This window comes from Podarcis gaigeae (genome assembly GCF_964106915.1).
Source record: "Podarcis gaigeae genome assembly, chromosome: 6".
NCBI lineage: Eukaryota > Metazoa > Chordata > Lepidosauria > Squamata > Lacertidae > Podarcis > Podarcis gaigeae.
The window spans coordinates 47382220-47394374 of NC_139682.1; the positions used below are offsets into that span (position 1 = coordinate 47382220).

A 12155-nucleotide genomic window follows, 5' to 3' on the forward strand; every position below is an offset into this window, starting at 1 on the left:
ACACTTCTTCAGATACCCTGGGAATGTTATCAAAGTGCCTTCCTCTAACCACCATAAGGGACACCACCCAACACCTTCTTGTCACCAAAATCCCACCCAAAATAGAGAAGTCATATTGATCACTTCTGAAAGGTGCTGAGCTTTAGCTTTCTTGGCAAGAGCATTCCAGAAGTGATGGACACCCATGAGAATGCCCTTCTGTATGCCCTCACAGTGGTAACTTAGTGCATGGATGTTAAACCTTAGAAATGCTTTGGGATATACCTGTACAGGTGGCAATAGGTTGCACCCAACTTTCCGAAAGCTTGAACTGATGGATAGGGGATCCAGAGCATGCATGGTATGTTTTCAATTCTTTCTGCGGAGAGAAAGTAGCATTCTGTACTGAGTGAAACTTTTAAACCATCATAAAGAGAAGCCTCTTTGAGGATTGCATCACATACATATATTTAGCTGTGGTACACACACACACACACACACACACACACACACAGGCTGGATCTAGACACATCAAAGAAGCATTTCAGTTAAATGCATTGTAAATTTAAACAGAGAAAACAGGTAGAGAAAAACGGGACTCCACAGCACCATCTGGTATGTTATATTGCATATACAACACTTATAATTCGTTTTTCCTTGACTAATCTAGCTGAGTCCAGAGAGAGAAGGAAAAGATTGGAAAACGGAAAAGAAAGTGCTGGAGAGCTATGGTCTGGTCAATAACTCTGGGTTGTTGTTTTTAATGTAAAATCATAGTCTTCTGGGTCACCCTAAAGAGTACTAATAGTTGTTTGGGACAGGGTATTTTCTTGGAACTTACTATCAGTGCTTTGCTCCATAGGGTGATGTATGAGAATGAAGTAGTGAGAGAGAGGGTGCTACCGTCATCTCATCGGCTACCTGACCTAGGTGAGTTCTTGCTAACAGCCCAAGGGATTTCCAGGGCCAGTCTAATCTCATAATCCCTATACAGTGGTACCTCGGGTTACATACACTTCAGGTTACATATGCTTCAGATTACAGACTCTGCTAACCCAGAAATAGTACCGGTACCTTGGGTTAAGAACTTTGCTTCAGGATGAGAACAGAAATCGTGCTCCGGTGGTGCGGCGGCAGCAGGAGGCCCCATTAGCTAAAGTGGTGCTTCAGGTTAAGAACAGTTTCAGGTTAAGAATGGACCTTCAGAACAAATTAAGTACTTAACCCGAGGTACCACTGTATGCCTATACTCAGGTTAGTGTGGGAGGAGGTTAACTGCTGATCTGACAAAGGAGACTGTGTAATGAAAGCATTTGCAACTGGCATGGGTCTAGTCAAAATATCACTTTTTAAGACTTGGAAAATGTAATTATCTCTGATTCCTTTTGTCTCTTTTCCCTCTCCCCTCTAGCCAGCAAATGCTCTATTCAGCCTAAAAACCGTAAAGGAAAAATGAGCAAGGTGCCAGCTCATGGTGTCCAGAGCCAATCAGAACTACAGTTTTCCATCCAGCAGGTAAATGCCGCATTGCTTCACTCTAGGCATGCTAAAGAGACCACAACCCAAGCTGTGCTTTCAGTGTTCCCCATACAACTCCATCAGATACAAAAGACAGGATGTATGACATATATGGGCTACGGTCCCATTAGAACGATTTAGCATTGTTGAAGTTTGCTTTTCCACAATCAGCTGAAAGCAGAATTAATATGATTCCACACGACACTTAATATAGTGCCATATTATCCAGCTATGGCCTTCCCCCATAGCCAAAACCCTTCTGTAAAGTTTGTTTGCATTTAAGCCTCACTCAGCAAAAGTCATTTTCAGCTTCTGAAATAACCACCCTCAGTTGCTCATTAATTTCAGTTACCTTGGAGGAGGGTTTTATTTATTTATCCCATTATTGTGTTTTGTTTTCAGTTGTCTATCACTGTGTGTGTGTATGCCTTTTTTGATATTATAATAATAAGGTGCTAATACTCAAGCCTTGATAAAAGTGGTACAAAATGGCTGCCATGGGGAACAGAAATAGAGGTGACTGTACTCCATACAATAAGTCCCATCTCTCTCTCTCTCTCTCTCTCTCACACACACACACACACACACACACACACTTCATTACATGAACATGAAAAAGGTAAAATAATGGGAGGAAATCAGTAATTTAAGCCCTCTCACATGAGAACAGAAACTGACAATAAAGGGAAATTCAGAGGCACTGTTCTGTGGATTGATGAATGTCAGCCACACTCAACAGGAAACAATAAAAGGATAGAACCACTGAGGAAGAAACTTAATTGAAGGACATTAGCTTTGAAAACATTCAGTAGCGGCTTGCCTATTCACAGTGGACAGGCTGACTCTGCAATTGCACTTGCAGTTTAAAAAATTGCCACAGATCAGTTCTGACAAAATGCCGGAGGGCAACACAGGGAAAATGGAACTCAATATATCAGCAATGTCATCTGGACTACTCAAGGAAATTGGGTCTTGCATCCCCTCTTAAACATCCACACAGGTGGCTAGTGCCTGACGGATGCACCCACTTGCAGTAAACACAATTCATTTGATGTTGAGGTTGTGCCAGACCATCTCCATTAGAGGATAAGCACTTTTGTCTACTTCCTCTTCCAATATCAGATGAAACTCAAAGGGGCGGGCGGAAGCATCATGGCATATCCAACTATCCAAGCCGTCTTTTATGCACACACCTGGCAACATTATATGAACAGTATTTTAATTATTAAAATATGGGCAAGAATCACTTTATCCTCACTGTAGATATGTCCATCTGCAAATTGTGCCTCAGGATCAATGGGGATAACAATCTTAATAAGGAAGGTCACTGGGGCAGAGGCAGGGCCTGCTGCACTCTGGGTAATAAAGAGGCTGGTGGTTGATGCCACTCAGATCTATCTGGTCTTGTTTCCATGCAATGTCCCCCACAGAAGTCCATTGGCTCACAACAGGAGTCCAATGATGACGAAGGGTCACCATCTACAAGCAGCAATGAAGGAAATGCACTAAGAAGTATGGAAACCTCTACCCCTGCCTCCATTCAGCTCATCCAAGAGGTACAGCTGTTGTTGTTGTTTTAAAAGTATTTTATTTATGATTTTCAGTTTTATACATTTCAATAATCTTACAATCCTTTTAACATTTCAAAACTTGTCGTCCTTCCTCCTCTTTCTGCAGTTCCTTAAATTTATTTTTAATATTTTCTGCATATCCAAATTAACTTAATTTGTTCATTTATTCATCTACTTTAAATATAAAATAGATCTTATAAAACTGCAGGTTATTACAATAATCCTGCCAATGTTCTTACCTGTTTACAGTTTGTTTGTAAATATTCAATAAACTCTTTCCATTCTTTTATTAAAAGTTTGTTATCTTGATTTCTTATTCTTCCGGTAAGTTTCACCATTTCTGCATATTCCATAAGTTTTGGTATCCATTCTTCTTTTGCTGGGACTTCTTCTTTCCATTTTTGGGCAAGTAACATTCTTTCTGTTGTAGTGACAAACATGAATAAATTTATTTACAGTTTGGGTAGTTCTGTCCCTATAATTCCCAAAAGGAAAGCTTCTGGTGGTTGTTGTTTTTTACAAATGTTATTTTAAACATCTTTTTCAATTCATTATATATCATTTCCCAGTAAGCTTTAACCTTACTACAAGACCACCACATATGATAAAAATAACCTTCTTTCTTTTGACATTTCCAATATTTATTTGATTTGGATTTATACATTTTTGCCAATTTCTTGGTGTTAGGTAACATCAATACATCATTTTCATATAATTTTCTCTTAGACCATAACATGCTGTAAATTTTATAACCATGTTCCACAATCGTTCCCATGGTGCCATATCTATATTATGACCAATACCTATTGCCCAATGTATCATTGCAGGAGGTACAGCTGTGGGCATCACACACAAGTTCATTGGAAGTGGTTGGGGTTTGAGACAGGGTCAAGGGAAGGGACAAAATGGGATGTTGAAGAAGGGAAATAGGGATGTCAGAGAATTCAGTCCTAAATGGGAAATGGGAGTGAAAAATCACCACAATTAGCATGGATCCGTACAGAAGAGAACTGACACATTTCTTTAGTCTGTGTTATTTTGTGCATTGTTTTTGGTGTTTCTCTTCCACTGAAATGACATTAATTGCATGGGCTTCCATTTCTTCTCCCGCAGGCTCTGAGTTCTGGAGGACTTGAATCCCTGGCTAAAGACTATTCGTTCCTGAAACTGGCAAGAAATGAGATGGCTGCTGCCTTCCAGGTGGAGGTGACTGAGGTGGAGGAGATTGCGGCTGCTTTGTTGAAGAGAAGGGAAACCGACTCAAATCCATCTTTGTAAAAGGCTCATTGCACGGCCATTCCAAATTCCAGACTGTGAGATCTTTCCCCCAGCCTTATCTCTTTTTTCCCCAGCAGGGCTGCTATAAAGTGCTACCCGTTTGTCTGCTTCTGGGTGGTTACCATGAAAGCACTGCATTACTTGCTCACAGCAATCCCTGACTGGTTGCCATCGGCAGCATAACAGGCTAATGGAAAAGATGGCAGAGGGAAACCTATTTTCCTTGGCTGTCAAAGGAGGAGATTTTTTTTAGAAATAGAACTCCCCAGGTGTTTCTCCCAGAAGGGTCTCCTTGCTCTCATGAGATCGACAGCATACAAGCTAGATGATAGATCACCAAATATTCCCAATATTTAATATCAAAGATCCCTCCTACCTAGCGAATTTATTTCCTCTGGGAAACATCTTGAAAAGTGCCCTTTGATTACATTGTTTTGAACAGAAAGTAAAAATGATGAAAAGCTAGCACTTTTAATAAACTGAAAGAACCAGGAATGATTATTTTGTTTATTTGAAATATTTACACCTCACTTTAAAAAAAAAAAAAACTTTCCAGGCCAACCTACAAACAGGTAAAAGCAATAAAAACACAGCAATAGAATGAAAGCATTAAAATCTAAACACTGTTACGCACTTTCTCACATACCTACACCTCAAAAACAGGATTGAAGGGTTTTGTTGCTGAATTTTGCAGAGCCTCTGAATTATCTAGCTGGCTGCTAACAGATCTTGGAAGATTTGAGTGTGAATTCATTTAGAATTCTAGCCCACATTATTCCTAGGTTATAGTGCTTTACACTAATAATTGCACATCAGCATGTTTAATTAAATCACACAAACAATCCATAGTTTGGGCTAGGCATTTGGCAAGTCAAGAATACTCTGAAAGTCTGGCTCTTAGAAAAGTTGCGGAGTTCTGATTCACACTGTCTTTAAACATATATTGCTCTCAAACTTACCAGTTGTCCTGGTCTTTGAATTAGAATTCTATAATTATATGTATAAGGAATTTTGTTGTTGGGTGCAGTCCCAAAGATTGCCTCCCTGTGTGTTTCTGGAGTTGATTAATGGATGAAATAATGAAGAGGGCCCAGCAACATTCAAAAGGGGAAGAAGCAATCCTTCAGGGCTCAATGAGTTTCAGAAATTTTCATCTGCAAAATGTTGACTTAGTTATGCCTTTACTGCCGCAAGGACTAAATTCCTAGAACCACAGTGACAGCCATACAAAGTTGTAAATCTGAAGAGCTGGACAACAAATATTAACAGATCTGAAAGTGTATGATGCAATCCTGAGCTGCAAAGTATCACTGACTATGGTTCTATCTTCAAAGACAGTATGAGTCAGAACCAGACAGCTTCTCTAGAGCCTGATGCTACCGGATATAAATGAAATAACAGAAGTAAACAAATCCCACAGCCTCAGACGTGACCATCTCAAGGTCATCCAGTGATCTTCAAGGCTATGGGAAGATTTGAACATGGTTCTTCTTGAGTTATAGTCTACCCACTGCACTTAGCTTAGCTCTTCAGTCCACATGGGGTGTGTGAAAACTTTGAGGAAGGGTATCTTACCCAGTGCTCTTTTCTATGACTTTATAATATAGCCATAACCTCTTTTTTTGTCTGTGCCTTTAACAGCAGCTTGATCTGCAGACATTAGTAGGGGATAATATTTATCTCTAGGATATGAAAAGGCTTACTTGCTGATTGCTGCAGATTGAGCTATAAAAGTCAGAGAAGCAGGCTCTTTCCCCCCCCCTTGTCAGTTGGTGCTACTGCTATAAAAGCTCCTGGGGTGGAGTGGAGAGAGAAGCAGCTAAATTCTGTTACCACTTTTGCAGACAACAAAAGCTGCTGTAGCTCGTCATTGCTGCTCCTGCCTGGTGTGCCTCTTGTGCCACGACGCCCCACCTCCTAATATATCCTGCATTTTAAAGCCCAACACAATCTCAGCAGCCAGCTCCTTCCACACAACTGGCTTCATCTCAACGCTAATAGATATTAAAATACGGAGGAATTATGCATCCCTGGGGAGGTGCTGAATCAATAGAGCCTGGCCGCTCTCAGGGCTTTTATTTGTTAAGTCAAAAAAATGGGGAATGGATAAAGGGCTGCTGGGAAACAGAATGCAGCGCCAAGCCATTGTGAATATTGAGCTGGAGAGGGTTCTCTCTAGGGTGCTTAAAGAAAATCCTCTTCCCTCTGGAGGCCAAACTCTGCTATAGCCAGCCAGGGATCCTGAACCACCCTGGAGCAGTGAGTACGAGTTACATGCCCAGCTGTCCAATAAATTGTTTCCATTTCAAAGCATTTAATTGCAAATTACAGTTAGGAAGAGAAGCAAATGGCAAGAGGACTCTCTCTGGTAAGAGTGTGATTTTTCTAGAAAAAGAGGTGTCAGAACTCACCTTTAGAACAGCAATGGCACCCACCAGAGAGGTGCTGGAACTCCCCTGAGTTGTTCCAGAACTCACATGAGAGGTGCCAGAACTAAGTTCCCTCTGAAAAAAAGCCCTGCAAATCATCATCATTCCTGAAATCTGCCACAGTCTCTGTTGCCACCACTCCTTCCTTTGCGCTGACTCCACCATTAACAGTTTTTAAAATTAGACAGCAAAGGTGGATGTGAGATGCAAAGAAGCCAGTTTATCAAGCCTCATTTGCATAGAGAAGCTTTTGATAATTACTACCAAATAAACAGCAAAGTTTTTTTGTTTGGGTTGGGGTAAATTTGGAATTGAATGCACTCTTCAGTATCCACCGTTTAAGCAAAGTATCTGTTGTTTAAGCAAGGAAATCAATCAATTGTGCTCTTTATGTCAAGGCAAATTATGATCAACTTTCCTCCTTTGACTTGTCAAAGTCATTCCCTCCCCAAAGGCTGTCTAGAGTTTTTCTCTCAACTGATTAAAACACTTTGCTGAGAAGACTTTGCAGCACATTGGTGCAGAATCAACGTTGTGATAGAAGCTAGAGATGCCAATATATAGTCCGCTTAGCCTTCATTGAGAAGATGCATGTTGACAGCCAGTTATTTCCAGAGATGGAAATGCTCCATCATTTGCGCCATCATTCGAGGTTAGTATTTTTGCCAGCTGGCATTAGGCATTCAAAATTAAGCACGCCATAAAAAAGCTTCCTTAAGCAATCAGAAAGGGGTTAGTGTGTCATGCAGTACAATAAAGATGAAGAATCCACCCATCATACAGTTAGTGCTTGTGAAACACTGACCAATTCATCATATATATTATACACACGCAGTGCTATAACAATAAAATACATCCGTTGGATGTTGACAAAGGATAAACGTCTTGAAGCTCTGGGTTTGCAGTTGGGAGCTACAAAAGTATAAATGTCCAGAGAAAATCAGAAGATTTATATACAGCTTCATTGTACTAAAACCTCAAAACAGTTTACAAAAAGAATAAAACAGTAGAATTATCAGTAAAAGACTGTTAGAAATAACTATCTAATTTTTTTTCCAAAAATCAACAAGCTAATTAATAGTTAATACCAACCACCTGACATTTATGTAAATGCATTCATTTTATTTATAACATTTTAAACTGCCCTCCATCGGAAGATTTCAGGGCACTGACGTTATATTTAAACAAAGAAACAACCACCAACAACCTATAGGTAAAGGTAAAGGGACCCCTGACAATTAGGTCCAGTCATGAACAAATCTGGGGTTGTGGTGTTCATCTCGCTTTATTGGCTGAGGGAGCCGGCGTACAGCTTCTGGTCATGTGGCCAGCATGACTAAGACGCTTCTGGCAAACCAGAACAGCACATGGAAACGCCATTTACCTTCCCGCTGGAGTGGTACCTGTTTATCTACTTGCACTTTGACATGCTTTCAAACTGCTAGGTTAGCAGGAGCTGGGACCGAGCAACGGGAGCTCACCCCATCACTTTTGATCAGCAAGCCCTAGGCTCTGTGGTTTAGACCGCAGCGCCACCCGCATCCCCAACAACCTATAGATCAGACTAAAAACGTAAAACTAAAGAACTCCTAAAATATCTAAAATGTTTGGGTAATGGGAAAGTCTAAAGCTGTGCCTCATTTGGCCAGTGGTCCTGCCCAATGAGAGCCATAATCCAACAACATCTGGAGGGCCACAGGTTTCCCTATCCCTGTCCTGGGTCCAGCTTTCCAGGGCAGCTATAAGCAGTGACCCTTCTGGGGCCCTGGCAGCTGCCCAAGGATGCCAGGAACTGATACTGGCCCCATTACCACATCTCTGTCTTCTCAGCAGGGCTTTCTGTGATCCATCAATACAAAGGCTCAGTATTTAAATGTGAAAGGGAGCTATTAATTACTCCCCAGGAAGGAACATAACCAGCTTAGCCAGCTGGCTATAATGGTCATCATAAACCAGGATTTCAAGATTGCTTGCCTTACAAGAAGACAAGCTAAGGGAAGCAGAAGGATATCCCAGCCAATATGACTGCTTGAAACAAATTATTTATAACATCTTAAACATAAACACACTAGTCAGAGCCTCTGGCTTTTAATTAACCTACAAAGAACTCGTCAATCACACTCATTTATCCTATTGTGAGATGAAGAAGACACATGGTAGGTAGAGATGCGCTAAAAGAATTGCCAGCACCCAATCCAGAGAACATGCATGTGTGTTTCTTGTTCAGCCTTGGCTTCCCTCATCTATTATCTACCTGGTCGTGTCGCCTGCCCACTTCCCCCACCCACTGAAACTAGTAGGACACCAAGTGATCAATAAATATGATAAATAAAAAGCAGAAATGTGTGCAGGCACAGGTTTCCTGTTCCAGTTACAAACTACTGGGCACTCCTGTTTACTATACATGCACTCCCTCTCTCTGGACGGGCAAACAAGCATCCCTCCCATGCTCACAGAAATGGAGAAAGGCCACCTGCATCAGAGATGGGGGAATCTGTTGTTGGATTCCAGCTCCCATCAGCCCCACGCAGCATCTGGAGGGCACCAGGTGGCTGACCAACGCTGGTATAGAGCATCATTTACAAGAGGAGACTTTTGTTTAGTTATTTAGGATGCAAGGCGGGCAACTTGGCCACCTGTGGCCAGTAGGGGGCAGAAGAGACTCTTTCTCAAGCTCCTACTGCCCTAAACTTAAGTGTCTCTCTCCTGCCCCCTTATTAGGATTTAACACAATTCACATCTCAGTAAGAGAAAAGGCTGCTGGGCATCTCCACACCGCAGTCCTATGTGGGTCTACTCAGAAGTAAGTCACACTGAGTTCAAAGGCAATGATTCCCATGGAATTACGACTGCCGTCTCAGTTTAGCCACCGCGCTGAAGGGGAGATTCGCATCGTATCTTTTCAGAGCACAAAAGCTCTGTCCTGCAGCTTCACTCTTCCTACTCCGCATTGCACCCGGTTCGCACACATATATATTACATTAGTGGGGAGAGGGGAGTCCCACGATCCATGTGCTCACACTTGAAATAACTTCCGAGCTCATTCCGGCTCTTCTCTGAATGCACCATGGGCGGCTGTGGGTAGATCAAGGCACTCTGCACATGCTTAAGAGACGAAATGGGCTGCAGCTCACGAAAGCTTATGCCTCACTAAAAACCCGCCCCGTCTTTTGTTGGTGTTTTGTTTTTTTAAACTCCTGACTGCATGGAGACCACGCTCTCGAGTCCCTCCTTACCTCCGAACTGAGTCCTAATGGTAGTGCGCCCCCCGTCGGCTTTCGCCTCCCACCGCCCCAAATCCGAATCAATCCCTCCTCCACCTTTTTCCTCGACGGAAGGGGCGGGGGGGGGGCCGACGTTCTGGGCGCCCCTCCCCCTCCCCGCCCCCTGCTCCGGGCAGCTCGAGGCTCGCTCGCCGCGCGGGCTCCCTCAGCAGTCCCGCTACTGCCGCGGGGCGGGCAGGAGGGAGAAGGGCGCTGCGTAGCTTTGCGCGCCGCCGCCGCTGCTGCCTCCTCTCCCAGGCAGGAAGCGTGAGAGCGCGGCTGGCCGTAGGAAGAGCAGCCGCCGCCGCCCAGCATGCCCTCGCCTGCCCCAGGCGGCCTCCGCGCCTTGCGCTCTTCTTAGCCGAGTCGCCGCCTCAGCCTCGTCTTGGCCCCGGCCCCATGGTGGTTGGGGGGCAGCGCTCTGCTGCGGCGCGGGGAGGCGGCAGAGGAGGAGGAGGAGAACGAGAAGGAGGAAGGCATGGCCGCCCAGGGGGACAGCTGCAGCGTCAAGGTGGCCGTGAGGTGAGCTCGGAGGAAAAGAGCGCGCGGGGGGGGGGGGCTGGGAAAGAAAGACGTTCGGCGCAGGTGGGCGCAGACAAAGGGTGTCCCTCGCGCCGCTCGCTGCAGGCCGGTCCATTCATCTGTCGGGGGTGGGGTGGGGAGGGGAGCCTCCCTACGGCAGAGGGGAGCTTGTGCCATTGGTCTTTCCTCAGGTGACATGGGCATCTTTGGGCTTGCCTACAGCGGTGATCCTGCCCTTGGCACACGGACCCGCGTTTGTGGGACTGTTAGACGGGCATCCTTGGGGAGAGGCGCGCGCCTCCGTCTGCAGGCAGGGGCGTGTGAGCTTTACCGGTTGTGTGGCATGTGTGACACACACACACACACACACACACACACACACACACTCCGATCCGTATTGTCCTGTTCCTCTTTGTCTCTGCTGCAGAGGGTCACCCGGAGTGGGGGGACTGCACTGTCCAATTGCTGGGCTGATCGGTCTGTGTTTATGCGCATGTGATTAGCCACATCAATATTTTGGCCGCCGCACCTCACACCGTCCTTTTTTCTTCTCCTTTTTGCCTCTCCTCTTTTACCGTGTGAGTTTAAACCCAAATATCTTCTTACAATGAAATCCTGTTTCTATCTGTGGAAGCCAATTTTCTGCTGCTTCCATAAGTAATGTGCAAGAAGCAGGTTTGGAGTATTTGTCTCCTGAAGAGACCTAGAGCTGCCCCTCCCTCTTTTTTTCTGAAGTCAAAGCAAGAGAGACAAGGAAATCCTGTATTTTGCACATTTGCTCTGCATTTTGCTGCCTTTCCTTTCAGCCACGTCTCTGCCTCTGTCTCTCTTTGCACACTCCATTTATCCCCGTTATTGATATTTCAGATAAATCCGCTGCTGTCAGGTTTCCATACGGGCTGGCTGGTTCCTGCCCCTTGTTAAGCTCTTATCTCCCTCCAACAACAACGAAATCTGTTTTGTTTGGCTGTCAGTTCATTTTCCCTCTAACCGGAGTTTGTGTTTTAATCTGCCATATGCAGGTGCCTGATATCTTTTGAGCATCATCCTTTCGTTTGGGGTGGGGTTGGGGGTGAATCTGCCTATGCAGTGTCTTCTGTGAATGGCAGGACTGCTTCACGCCCATCTCTCTCTCTCCCCCCCCCCCCTCACACACTTTGCCAAATGCTGTCGCTCCCTAGCCATTTTGCTTCTTGTGAAAGTAATAATTGCCTGCAGGTACATTCCCCTTTTGGTTCACTTGAAACCAGGCAATTTGCTTCCCCACTGCAGGAGAAGGGCGGTGTTAATGCAGTGGCCCACTGCCCAGGGTTTCTTCCTTTGTATTGACTCTTGCTGCTGAAGATGTATGCCCTTTGGATGTGTGTGTGTGCATTTGAAGGCTCTTTAATAAAAGAAACAGAGGCACTGTGACCAGTGGAGTCCATGAGCTCTGCACAGGGAGAGCTGTGTTTTGGAGTGGGGAGGGTTAGCGATGGCTGTCTCAGGATATTGCCTTCAGTTCCCAATGCAGTCTGTCATCTGGAGACGTTAAGTGGTCTTTGTCAAATGGAATTGAAATGGTGATGGGAGAATATATCCGAACACCAGACTAG

The 12155-nt window shown here is 44.4% G+C and overlaps 2 protein-coding genes across 8 annotated transcripts in view; both read left to right on the forward strand.

Moving 5' to 3' along the window:
* Positions 1-4841, forward strand: part of CACNA1S (calcium voltage-gated channel subunit alpha1 S) — a 60569-nt gene extending 55728 nt beyond the window's left edge. For both annotated transcript variants that reach the window (XM_083745166.1, XM_083745167.1), the window contains 4 exons: positions 842-909; positions 1391-1494; positions 2928-3053; positions 4182-4841. In XM_083745166.1, coding sequence (XP_083601292.1) covers positions 842-909; positions 1391-1494; positions 2928-3053; positions 4182-4346 — 463 coding nt within the window. In that variant the 3' untranslated portion in view covers positions 4347-4841. The remainder of the gene's footprint in view (positions 1-841; positions 910-1390; positions 1495-2927; positions 3054-4181) is intronic.
* Positions 4842-10204: 5363 nt separating this feature from the next.
* The window catches only part of KIF21B (kinesin family member 21B), a 64165-nt gene continuing 62214 nt past the window's right edge, over positions 10205-12155 (forward strand). For 4 of the 6 annotated variants that reach the window (XR_014565794.1, XR_014565795.1, XR_014565796.1 and 1 more), the window contains exon 1: positions 10205-10560. Coding sequence is in view for 3 of the 6 variants with exons in the window: in XM_083745170.1 (XP_083601296.1) it covers positions 10517-10560 (44 nt within the window). In the remaining 3 variants the exon portion in view is untranslated. The remainder of the gene's footprint in view (positions 10561-12155) is intronic. The other 2 variants (XM_083745168.1, XM_083745169.1) reach the window with 1 other exon arrangement.